This window comes from Rhipicephalus microplus, chromosome 2 (assembly GCF_043290135.1).
Source record: "Rhipicephalus microplus isolate Deutch F79 chromosome 2, USDA_Rmic, whole genome shotgun sequence".
NCBI lineage: Eukaryota > Metazoa > Arthropoda > Arachnida > Ixodida > Ixodidae > Rhipicephalus > Rhipicephalus microplus.
Window position 1 is genome coordinate 137,102,817 of NC_134701.1, and position 13,516 is coordinate 137,116,332.

Here is a 13,516-nt window from a genome sequence, read left to right on the forward strand (position 1 = left end):
AACTCTGCCACGAGTGTCTACAAAATTGCTGTCACTTTGTCACCCGTCAACCAGACAGACTTCATTTGGTCGTTGTACCGGTAATCATATGACGACGGCTCGGAACAGTGCTGTCCAGCCTCGAAATGACACCGCGTTGACGCTTACTGCTCGATCCTATAGTGAAACATTACAGACGGATTACTCAATAAAATGCAAGAAAAAAATCAATCATCGAGTGCCCCTAGTTTTTCCTGGAAACATGTTACTTTCGACGTGAAAAGAGATAACACTGGGTTTCAGGCACTGTTTCAGTTGACAGGAACTGCTCCGCTGCACAACATAAAACAACACTATATATATATATATATATATATATATATATATATATATATATATATATATATATATATATATATATATATATATATTGTAACGCGGAGAAATAAGACAAAGAGACAACGCCTTTGCTGCAGGCCGGCTGTTCTTTATCTGCTTCCTCTTCGTCGTCTTCCGTCTCTCCCAGGTATGCGCCGAGCACGATCGCCGCTTTGTCATCATTACACTCGGCCACGCTGCAGCTGGTCTACTCCTGTAAGAAAAACACAAACCAATGTCACGTTTGCCGCCGTATGCAGTTCTTCATCCGCGACACATGCACCGCAAAGTTATTCCGTTTTCTCTTGTCTCTGCGCGTATCAGAAGCTGTGGATCGTACTCGCCAAGTGTTATCTCCCAAGCGCTCAGAAATAATGTAAGGGCCGTCGTACTTTGGGTGCAGTTTGTTTGAAGACGATGGCGCACCTCGCTGTAGCCACACCTCATCACCTACACTGTATTTCGGCGCGGGACGGTGGCGTCGGTCGTAGTATCGCTTTTGTGCCTGTTGAGCATGCACAATCCTCCTACGCGCCTCCACACGGATATCGCGACAAAGTCTCTGGCGTGCAGCGGAACGCCCTACTTTAACGGGAGTGTCCAAACCGAACGTAGCATTCAGTTGCGGGAGCTGACCATAGACAATCTCGTAGGGGCAAATTCCTGTGGAGCTGTGTGCCGCCGTGTTCACTGCGTACGCAGCTGCTTGGAGATGATCATCCCAGTCGGCCTCACCTCGTTTGTGATTCTTACAGTACGGTGCGAGTCTAGCCTGGATAGTCTGGTTCGACCTTTCGGTCAGTCCGTTCGCCTGCGGATGGTATGCCGACGCGAAGTGATGGTCCACTCCAGCTTGTTGTAGGTAAGTGCGGAGCTCGCGACTGCGAAAGGTGGTCGACCGGTCGGAGATCAACTTGTTAGGAAGACCGTGTCGCCATTCGAAGCGATCTTTCAGGAATCGGATGACATGGCTAGCAGCAAGCGAAGGCACGGCCGCGACCTCTACGAACTTGGACAAGTAGTCCACAGCGAGTATAATGTAACGATTGCCCGCTGTCGTCATTGGAAGAGGCCCGATGTGATCTATGCCCAACGTGTGGAAAATTGTCTCTGGAGGCTTGATCGGCGTAAGAAGTCCATGTCGAGCTCCAGGACGTCGTTTGTGTTGCTGACAAATCTCGCAACTGGCAACGTATGAACGCACGCTTTTATCCATTTTCGGCCACCAAAAACGTTCTTGTGCCTTGCGTAAGGTGGCTCTGTAGCCAACATGGCCTCCCTCGGGAGTGTCATGGATGGCGCGTAGTACGCTCGATCTTAAGGTGTCAGGAATGACCAGGAGATGACACTCGGTGCTTTTATCGGCCCAGTGACGCCGATACAGCGTTCCATTACGTAAGACAAACTTGGCATTGCGTCCCGCATCGCCAATGGAGTCTATAACGGATGCGAGTCTTCCATCGGCTTGCTGAGCCTTGGTCACGTCCTGTTGAGAAAACAGGATCCAGGTTTCTCGATTTCGTGTGGAGAACTCCTCGATCGGATTTCGCGATAAAGCGTCCGCAAGCTGATTTTGTGCTCCAGCACGGTGACGGATGTCGTACGTATAGTCTTGGAGCCGAACAATCCATCGGGCAAACTTGTGCTTGAGGTGCTGCTTCTGGAACATCCACGCAATCGCGGAGTTGTCTGTTACTACCGTGAAGTGTCGGCCAAACAAGTAGTGGCGGAACTTTTCATCCACACTCCATACTACAGCCAAACACTCCAGTTCATTCGAATGATAATGCCGTTCTGCGTCCGATAGTTTACGACTGGCGTAGCAGATGACGTGCCCACGCCCACTCGAGTCACGTTGAAGTAAAACCGCCCCCAGGCCAATCTGACTCGCATCAGTATGGACTTCTGTCATCCAATCTTCATTAAAGTGGCAGAGCACCGGGCTATGTGTAAGCTGGTGTTTGAGGGTTTGGAAGGCGTTATCCTGCAAAGGACCCCACTGAAATTGGGCGTTTTTCTTCAGTAAGTCCGTGAGTGGAGCAGCAGTTGACGCAAAGCTCGGTACAAACTTGCGCAAGTATGACGCCATTCCTAGGAATACCTGGAGCTGTTTTATAGATGTTGGTGCAGGGTATTTGGCAACGGCGTCTATGCGTTCCGGCAAGGGTCGTACGCCATTATGAGATATCTGATAACCAAGATAAGATATTGTCGTCAACCCAAACTGGCACTTCTCGCGGTTAAGTCGAAAGCCGGTGTTGTATAGCCTCTGCAGAACCGTGTCGAGATTTTGTAGATGTTGTTTTTCTGTTTCCCCGATGACTAGAACGTCATCGAGGTACACGACGCAGGCACGGTCTATCAGTGTGCCTAACACTGTGTTCATGGCACGCTGAAAGGTGCTTGGAGCAGTTCGCAGACCGAACGGCATCCGATTAAACTCGTACAAGCCAGATGGTGTTCGGAAGGCCGTCTTAAACTTATCTTCTTCAGCCACGTTGATCTGCCAATACCCTGCTTTTAAATCTAGCGACGAAAAGAACCTCGCTTTTCGTACGGCGTCAATAGCGTCGTCAATGCGTGGCAGCGGGTACGAGTCTGGTATGGTGTGCTTGTTCAGCTCTCGGTAGTCAACACAGAATCGGAGATTGCCGTCCTTTTTACGGACTAGGACAACAGGTGCTGCCCACGGGCTAGAAGATGGCCTGATTATGCTTGCGGCAAGCATTTCTTGCACCTGCTGGTCAATTAATATCCGCTCTCGTTCGGCATATCTACGTAACGGTATGGACACCGGCGGATGATTGTCGGTAGTAATATGGTGCACTAGCACGCTAGTTCCGGGAAGCTGAGTAGTAGTATCAGCGAAGAGCGATGCGTGCCTCTCGAGTATTGCGGGAAGTGTAAGTGGCGTCGTCAGCTCACCTTGGGATTGCGCCGGAGGCACACTTGGAGCCACAGGATGGAGGTTGACGGTACTTCCTTCCACCGTGAGGCGCACTTCCCCGGAGAGCAGGTAGTCGGCCCCTAAAACCATGTCTGTGGGCAGGTCGTCGAAGACGGGCACCGAGGACAAAAACTTGCTGCCGGCCTCGGTGTTGAGTTGCAGGTTTAGGGCACCGACCGGTAGTACGTCGCCACCGAGACCCCGCAGTGGTGGCTCAGTCCAAGGCTGGAGAGGTTCGGAGGCGTGGCGGCGAAGCAACGCCGTACGTTGAGCTCCGGTATCAACGAGAGCTGTCAGTTCTCCGATGCCGTCGACGCGGACCTTGAGGGTTGGAAGTGGGCGTGATTGATATTGCATCGCTTGAGGTTGGCTTTGTGGGCAGCTTTTATACCCATGCCCGATGCGGCCACACGTATAGCATCCGCGTCTCGGTGAAGCTGGCTCCTTTGGGCCAACTGCAGCCGCCCGGCGATGAGACGTGTCCTGCAACTCCATTGCCTGGCGTACGAAAGTGGAGATGTGGACTGGGTGGTTGTAGGCGGACAAGACGGCTGCGTGCGTCGAGTCATGGATCCCGTCGATGATGTACTGCCTGGCTGCGGAGGAGGTCCACTGTATATCGCAAGCTTGTAAAAGGTCCAGCTTGTCGTAGATGTAAGTCGCGACGTCCTCGGTTGCACCTTGCCGGCGTGACCGCATGGTCATGAAACGGTCGTCGTAAGCGCTCGGAAGCGGCGCAAACGCGGACATCAGGGCCGCGCTCCATGTTTGCCATGTAGCGTATGTACTGCCTTGGAAACGATGCCACGCTTGGGCAGATCCTCGCAAACGTCCTTCAGCGACCGACTTCTTAATCGTGTCGCTCCACGAGTATTTAAGGGCAACCGAGTTTATCACGCTTACCCAGTTGGTAGGGTCATCCTTGAATCCATGAAAATATGGAATTTCGTTCTCGTTGAACGATCCAAAAGAGGCGCAGCCAAACCCGGATGTCTTGAGCTCTTGGGCGAACAGAGAGAAGCCTCGAGAAATGGCCTCGCTGCAGTCATGATGCGGTGCCGCCGTGGAGGCTTGGACGCCGTCCGTGATCGGTGGGGAGTTCGAGAGCACTCGTCCACTTCGAAGTGTAGTGGACGCAGGGATATCGGGGTCAGTAGTTCGCGACTGCGCCATTGTAACGTCAACCGTCAACCGGTTGGATGGATGGATGGAGTACCGTCAACCTCCATCCTGTCGGCTGCGCCATTGTAACGCGGAGAAATAAGACAAAGAGACAACGCCTTTGCTGCAGGCCGGCTGTTCTTTATCTGCTTCCTCTTCGTCGTCTTCCGTCTCTCCCAGGTATGCGCCGAGCACGATCGCCGCTTTGTCATCATTACACTATATATATATATATATATATATATATATATATATATATATATATATATATATATATATATATATACTTGGCCAGCATGGTGGTTGAGAGGTCATATTTTTGCAAGTAGTCAAGTAGATCCTCCGTGAGCAGTCACAACGTGTATTTCGAAGTTTCAGCCAGTCTGGCCTTCATCAGGATTGAGGGTACAAATTGCTGGTGCTCAGCTTTATACAATATTAAAAGGAAGAGAGGTGAGTGGGAAAGAGAAGGAAGATCGTAAGGGGGAGCCCGAAAGAGTTTACTTTGTATTCTCATAGCTTTTTTTCGTATTTTCTTTTTTTACCCTTCTCTCTCTCCCTCTCTTATTTAAGAATGTATAAAGCTGTGCACCAACAAACTGTACCCACAATCCTGATGAAGGCCAGACTCTGGCTGAAACGTCCGCATACACCACATTGTGACTGCTCACGGAGGATCTAACTGACAATATATATATATATATATATACAGAAGCATTGTGGCGCCAGCTCTGTGCCAGCGTGAAAGAAGACGTTGACGTCCATGTGGCTCGTGCTTGCCTGGTTCCTCCCTGTACCCTGTACCAGCTTAATAAGAAGTGTTTTTACATGAACTCGCCCGTTGCATTAAATATATATATATATATATATATATATATATATATATATATATATATATATATATATATATATATATATATATATATATATATATATATATATATATATATATATTGTTACGCCTACGAGGGGTTTAATCGAAGCAGACGTAACGGTCGACTCGACGGTATACCGCAGTGAACGCGAAGCAGCGAGCTCTTGCCACCAACCGAACGTCCTCTTCTTCTGCTACCACCATGTTCCCCGCTACACAGGTGCACATACCTAAATTAAACATGTGGTAACACTTCCCTCCGCGCAGACGAAGCCCACTGGGCGAGTCAAACAGTCTCTCGAGGAATAAAGCGCTTCAAACGTGCAACATGGGCAAGTTCACTTTTTGCAGACCGTCGGCCGTTTGAATGGAGACGCGCTATGCGGTAAACTAAATCACTGATACGGTCTGCAACAAGATAAGGCCCCGCATAGTGCGCTAGCAGTTTCTCGCTCGAACCGCGTTTTCTAGTTGGTGTCCACAGCAACACTAGGTCGCCGCGATTGTACGTCACGTGTCGGCGTCGGCGGTCAAAATGTGCCTTCGAGCGATCTTGTGAAGCAAGAGTGCGCAAATAAGCAAGGCGTCTAGCTTCTTCTGCCCGACAGATGATCTCGGATATGCAGGGATCATGGTGGTCCAAACACGGGAAGATGGTATTCAGGGTATGACGAGGTGGTCGAGCATATAGAAGAAAGAAAGGACTGTAGCCGGTAGTTTCATGATGAGCGGTGTTGAATGCATATGTGATAAAGGGTAGAATACTGTCCCAGTCCTTGTGATCGGATGCAACATACATAGACAGCATGTTCGAGAGAGTTCTGTTCGTTCGTTCAGTTAGACCGTTCGTTTGGGGATGGTATGGCGTAGAGTGCCGAAACCTTGAAGCACAGACACGAAGCATCTCTTCCATCACGTCTGCTGTGAATTGTCGGCCACGGTCACTGATTACGATTTTGGGAGGTCTATGTCGAAGAATTACGAAACGTAGCATGAAGGAAGACACATCGGCTGCAGTTGCCGATGATATGGCAGCTGTCTCGCAGTACCGTGTTAAATGGTCGGTGCAAACGACTATCCAGCGATTTCCATCAGAAGACCGGGGAAAGGGTCCAAGGAGGTCAATCCCGACTTGTTCGAATGGAGCTCTAGGGGGCGGCACCGGATGTAATCGCCCTAAAGGAGCACTTGTTGGGCGCTTATGACGTTGACACTCTTTACAGCTAGACACGTATTGTTCCGTCGTCTGGCGCATTTTGGGCCAGTAGAATCTTTCTTGAAGACGGCACAGAGTTTTCGCTGTGCCTAGATGACCGGATGTTGGGTCATCATGCATAGCCTGCAAAACATAAACGCGAGGACTCTTCGGAACAACCAGAAGATATCGTGAGCCGGTGTTGGTGTAGCTCTTTTTGTACACTAGCCCGTCTCGGATGCAGAAGCGCGTAGGCGATGATTTTGGTTTGGTAGCAAGGAGCTGTTGTGTGGTGCTGTCCCTTTGTTGCTCAACCTTAAAGGTCTTGTTATCGGGAAATGGGTGGTCGAGTGATGCAATGTAGGTATCGAAGGTGTCCGCGTCACATTCAATCGTTGGAAGCGGTAGTCGCGAAAGACAATCTGCGTCAGCGTGACGTCGGCCGCTTTTATAGGAAACCGTGAAGTCATATTCTTGTAGACGAAGTGCCCAGCGCGCCAGCCGACCAGATGGAACACGCAGGTTGACCAACCAGCAGAGAGAATGATGGTCTGTCACGACGGTAAAGGGGCGTCCGTACAGGTAGGACCGGAAGCGCTGCACTGCGAAGACTACTGCAAGGCATTCTTGCTCTGTGACAGTGTAGTTACGCTCGGACTTGCTGAGCGAGCGACTTGCATACGCTACGACGTGTTCTTGATTATCCAAGCGTTGAACCAGGACAGCAACTACACCAATACCACTGGCGTCTGTGTGAATCTCAGTGGGAGCGAGAGGATTGAAGTGGCGAAGAATCGGGTGGGACGTCAAAAGAAACTTCAACTCCGCAAAAGCAGACTCGCATTCTGGGGTCCAGTCAAACTGCGCACCTTTCTGAAGCAGACACGTGAGCGGGTATGCGATATTGGCAAAGCCAGGAATGAATCGGCGAAAGTTTGAACAAAGCCCCAAAAAGCTTCGCAGTTCTTTCACCGAGCTTGGCTGCTTAAATGCCTCCACTGCGGCCGTCTTGGCGGGATCCGGTCTTATGCCTTCTTTGTTTACTAAGTGTCCAAGGACGAGTGTTTGGCGCTCTCCAAAACGACATTTCTTTGAGCTCAGCACCAAGCGTGCTTTGCTTAGACAGTCCAGTACGAGACCAAGGCGTGTGTTGGGCTCACAAAAGGTGCGCCCAAAAATTACAACGTCGTCCAAGTAACACATACACACTTCCCACTTCAATCCACGTAGAATGTTGTCCATAAATCGCTCAAAAGTTGCGGGCGCGTTGCAGAGTCCGAACGGCATCACATTGAATTCAAATAGTCCATCTGTTGTATCAAATGCCGTCTTCTCCTTGTCTTCCTCGTGCATTGGAATCTGCCAGTAGCCTGACCTCAGATCCACAGACGAAAAGTAAGAGGCCGATGATAGACAGTCGATAGCATCATCAATCCTCGGGAGTGGGTATACGTCTTTTTTAGTGATGGCGTTGAGACGGTGGTAGTCAACACAAAATCGCCATGTCCCATCCTTCTTCTTCACTAGAATTACTGGAGCGGCCAACGGACTACATGATTCTTGAATTACATTTTGCTTGAGCATCTCGCAAACCTGTTCATTGATCACTGCGCGTTCGGAAGGTGATACACGATATGGTTTCTGTCGGAGAGGTCTTTGAGATGTTGTGTCGATTCGGTGCTTTATACGAGAAGCAGGGAATGACGGTGAATCATGCTGTGCGAAATCAAAAATACCGGCATGTTTGCGCAGAATACTCGCCAGTTCATTATGTTCCTTGGTGCTGAGTGACTTATCAATCATAGCCTTAATGGTGGTGTCCCTGGCGTGCAGATTATCGCAACGGGTCTTATCCGGGGAATCATTGCTTTCTGCGAGGGTGGCAAGCGACAATACTTGGTGTTCACGAATCTCTGCAAGTTTCAGACCCTTCGGCAGCACTGTAGGTTCATTAGAGCAATTAATCACCCATAAACCAGTATGCCCTTGCGCAACCGATAATGTACAGTAGGGTATTAAAACTGTCTTCTTTATGCAACTGAGATGCACGGGCTCCACAGTTGCGTCAAATGTTTTCTCGCTTGCAGGTGAACAGGCAACAGGGACACATTTTGCAGACAACGGCGGCATATTTGTGTCCACAGACACGCAAAGAGCACTTTCTTGAGAGGGCGAGTTTTCCATAAACGAAACTGGGATATCAGAATCTACTGTAATTTGTCCTGTGCGGCAATCAACAGTAGCACCACATAGCTTCAAGAAATCGAGTCCCAGAATGACGTCGTGCGTAGTATGAGGGAGAACAGCAAACTCCGCGACAAAGTTCTGGCATGCCAAACTAACAGTCACAGTGCAGACACCAACAGGTTGTAACACCTCTCCGCTCACTCCACGAAACGTATCAGGACGGTCCCAACGAAACATAACCTTTCGTCCAAGAAGGCGGGTGAAAACTAAACTCATCACTGACACGCTTGTACCTGTGTCCACCAACGCCATCGTCGGTACACCATCGATAAGCACCCGAACCTTATTTCTAAACATGGAAGCTAACGGAGGTATATCTGTTGAAATCGAAGACTGTCCAGCGACCTCACCTCCAACGGCCGCGCCGGCTAGTTTTCCGTAGGAGGCGAGGAGTGGCGGCACCGAGGAGACGGTGATCGGTTGGCGCGAGGGGCAGGTGGTGGTGTCACACAGCGGTCAGAGGCCGGAGATTGGTTTCGTAGCGGTTCTGGGATCTCGTAAGACGCGCTTCCCGGGAATGTCGGTGCTCGGGTAAGGCCAGAACGGTTAAATCTCGGTGATCGGTCGTACCTTGGCGGCTGCCGGTAGTTGCAATACCTGGCAATGTGTCCTTCGAAGCCACAGTTGTAGCAGACTGGTAGAGGACGCTCGCTGAACCAATGCTGAGACCGCTCAGCTGTGAAGGGTCGGTGACGAGCTTGCTGAGCGGGGGCTGCCTACCTCTGTGTGGCGGGGCCGTGCCGAAGGCGTTGGCCATATCGCTGGTCGGCCGCGAATGAGTCCTCGGATTTCCAATTTCGCTGATGTCTGCCACACATACCGATGGTGGCAAAGTAGCTGATGGTGCCGCCGTGTAGTAGGGTGGATTGGTAGGTGGATGAGGAATGGTTTCGTCGGCCCTACCACCTTGTCGCTGCAGCTCTTCACGCACAATTGCCCGAATAGTAGCCGCAAGGTCGGTGGGCGGGCTCACGTCGACGCTGGCAACCGTTGTCACATTTGCCAGCCTACCAAATTTCGGGGCGATGCGACGAGTCTTCAATTTTTCAAACGTGCGGCATTGGCGTTGGACGTCGGAGGCAGAGGTGAGGTCATCCCTGCCTATCAGAAAATTGTAAACGTTTTCCGCTATGCCTTTCAATAGGTGTCCGACCGTGTCTTCTTCGGACATCTGCGGGTTTATAATCTTGCAAAGCTTAAGGACGTCCTCTATATAAGCAGTGCAGGTTTCTCCAGGAGTCTGGGCTCTTCCAGCAAGAGTCCGCTCCGCGCTTTTCTTTTTTGAGTCGGAGTCACCAAAACACTTCTTGAGTTCTTGAGCAAAAAGAGCCCATGTTGTCAAGGGCTCTTCGTGGTTTTCATACCACATCAGTGCAGTGTCCGTGAGAAACAGCGCGTCGTTTTCCAGCTGATCGATAGAGTTCCAGTGATTGTACCGGCTCACCCTTTTGTAGTGCGTTAGCCACGCGTCCACATCTTCTCCTGCCATTCCCGCGAACGGGCGGGGTTCCATGTAGTAATGCCGAGGTGTAGTCAGTGTAGATTGGCGCGAAGTCGAGGCAGTTGATTCCTGACCTTCGCTCTGGGTCATGACGACTGTTGTCGGCGGCAGACCGGCAAGACGACGGCTCCGGCGAACTCCGAACAGCTGTGGCTCCTTGGTACGTCGACGTGTCGTACCCAGCACCTCCACCACTCTGTTACGCCTACGAGGGGTTTAATCGAAGCAGACGTAACGGTCGACTCGACGGTATACCGCAGTGAACGCGAAGCAGCGAGCTCTTGCCACCAACCGAACGTCCTCTTCTGCTACCACCATGTTCCCCGCTACACAGGTGCACATACCTAAATTACACATGTGGTAACAATACATATAATGAGATCTAACAGACAGTATTGCCAAGGAATGTACAGGGGAAGTTATTAGAACCAATGGAATGTAAATAAGAAGGAAGAAAAGTGGATGAAAAAATAACCAGCCGTGAGTAGGTCCTGCTCACGGCAGTGCAGTCGTATCACCGTATTATTTTGAGAGCAAACACAGCGATCTTATTTAGACTTTACACGTTATCTACTTCTATAGGATCGCCTTTCATGAAGACACCCTACTACTCTACCACAACCGCATGAAGTCAGCTCTGCACTTGGTTTGTGTACATCAAGTGTATGCCATATTACTAAAAGGCCAACATTATTGAACATTGATAGTTGTTGCAAACTTTATATAATTATTCACTTAATTCCCTACTATAAATAAATGGACAGGAGCACCGTCTTTTTGGCCGAGACGACCTCTGAGTGGAATGAAACGCAGATGACTGTAGTAGCTTTGACGCTAGCCTAAATAGAGTATGAATAAAAAGCTGGCATGCTGACCTGTAAGTCTGGGTAAACAGATCCATCGTGCTTGTACCAGAACTCCAGGCACTGAGGTTGGCTTTGTCCCGACCACTTGGGGCTAGTGAGCAAGGCTTCTTCTTTTGGTGCACTGATTTGCATCGCTGACAAAGCGTACACTGTAGGAAAGAAATCATTTGAGGTGCTAAACAGTCGGAGTATATATATATATATATATATATATATATATATATATATATATATATATATATATATATATATATATATATATATATATATATATATATATATGAATGGTCACATACGATTGAAGCCGTTTAATTTATCACATCACGATATCCATACCTCAGCATAAGTGACATGACATGCACGCCATAGAATTCTTAAATTAGTTTCGTAAATGATGCACTAATCAGCCAACTACCAGTTGCTGTTGGCCCATGCAGGTCAATACTAACCAATACTGACTAATGTTCGCGACAACTCACTGATTCTGGCTAATTATTTGTATAGTATTGGCGTATAACAAATAGTATTTGCTTATGTTTAGTAGAAGTTGCTAAAGTCATACAGTTTCCAATTATACACTAGAAGGAACTCTTGCGCTTGTGTCTATAGGAACTGCAACGCACGGTGCTTCAGCGAGCATAGGAATAACGAGTAGCAGACAGATTTGTCTAAGTTTTGTATTTCTGGCTTGCTTCTGGCTCCGTGTGCGTTCGTGTGGCTTGTAGCTGCTTTCTCACGAAACAAAAATTAGCAAATGTTCAGCTGTTGTGCTTCAGCGCCTTCAGTTTTAGGCTTAACTTTTCAAATGACGAAATGCCAGTACGCATATAAAAATTAGTCAGGCTTTCAGCATTCTGCCTAAGAAATAAATAAATAAATAAATGAAGAAAGAAAGAAAGAAAGAAAGAAAGAAAAAAATAGGGTCAGGAAGTTCAAAAGGGTACGTTTTCTCGTTCGAAACAAAACCGAAACACAGCAATAAATAAAGCCGCAAGTGCGATTTGCCACCCGCAAGTACGAAGACTAGGCGCACTTGTGTACTACCCATCATTCCAGTGGTCACTGAACAATTGCCACGCCAGAGTCCCCTCTAGTTAGTTTTAGGAAAATCTATGGCTACTGTTACCTAACTCTCGTCTAGTGTTCGCCAGCAGTCTCTCAAAAAATTTTAGAGTATATTTCACGGTTATGCTGGCTAAGAATAGCTGTTGCTGGACAGCACAAACTAATATTGGCCAACCGTCGGCTAGAATTGTCTGTTCGCTGTAGTTCGTGTATATAGGCTTTTAATTCTTTTCTATATAGGCTATGCGGGCTTTTAATGTTCTCACAACTAGTACATGTATATAAAGTGAAGCACCTTTAGATAAAAAAAATCCCTGCATTTCAAGCTGCTTAAAGATAATTATGGGACGAAGCTTTCGGAAGTGATTATTGCGATTAAAATTGAGATATTACTGAGACTGATTGTGGTTGTGATACTTATATATTTTTTATTCAAAGAGATAGTGCTGAGACCGATGGTGATATAGCGGCGATTCCTCTTTATAGCTGATATGAGGTTCCGAGTTCCGGGTTACGTTTTGACTTCATAATCGCAGCTTCATTAGCTATCGTTTCTGGTGTAGAATTTTCTTGTCGGTATTGCGGCCTTGGATCCGCTTCAAGAGTTCTCAACTGCGCGTCAGCTTGGCGTTTTTCCCGCTTAGCCTTTGCTTCCTTAACCCTAGTATGTGGTGTAGAACTTTGTTGCCGCCGTCGCCTTTTTGCATCCGCTTCCTTTTCTTTTGTCTCTGCGGTCGACGCTGATACTAAGCACGTCGCGCTTTCCTGCTTTCGTCTTCGTCCATATCAGCGAAGAGAATGTGTGGTATAGAACGTGGTTATATGTATATATAGCGTTGATAGCAGCGCCGTCACATCTACAATTAATCACAGCACCCTCTGTTGCTTATAAGTTGAAGGTTACATGCAAAACGCTTACCACCAACGCTCTCTGTTGCTTATAGGTTGAAGGTTAAATGGTGTTACAGACAGACGGCAGACGGCGGAAATCGTGGGGTCTTAAGGAGCTTCGCCCCTTAAACTCCGGGCTGGCGATAAACACCCAGATCAGTAGGGAAATGACTTTCATAAAGCTAACTATATGTTTTCTTAGGTGAGCTCTGTGCCACGTTTTTATATACTGATTAATTGACCTCGCTGCCGAAGCTTACTGGCTAACCAATGTTTCGCCAATCAGGTTTTTGAAAGCGTTAAGTGTGAGCTGAGCAACAGGTGTTTGTCACGCGCTTCTAACGCTTTTTCTGGCGTTTCTTAGCGACGAACGCACCGGAAGCTACGCGGGTGGGGACGACATTGGGACGAC

The 13,516-nt window shown here is 48.5% G+C and overlaps 1 protein-coding gene and 1 long non-coding RNA gene across 4 annotated transcripts in view; both read right to left on the reverse strand.

Annotated features, from left to right (window-relative positions):
* Positions 1 to 13,516, reverse strand: part of LOC119169741 (MAM and LDL-receptor class A domain-containing protein 1) — a 317,209-nt gene that overhangs the window by 229,094 nt on the left and 74,599 nt on the right. For all 3 annotated transcript variants that reach the window (XM_075886843.1, XM_075886841.1, XM_075886842.1), the window contains exon 17: positions 11,158 to 11,297. In XM_075886843.1, coding sequence (XP_075742958.1) covers positions 11,158 to 11,297 — 140 coding nt within the window. The remainder of the gene's footprint in view (positions 1 to 11,157; positions 11,298 to 13,516) is intronic.
* Positions 446 to 3,385, reverse strand: LOC142796381 (uncharacterized). The gene is made up of 2 exons (XR_012893797.1): positions 3,283 to 3,385; positions 446 to 571 (listed from the first exon to the last, which is right to left on the reverse strand). It is a non-coding gene; the product is annotated as an uncharacterized LOC142796381 (long non-coding RNA).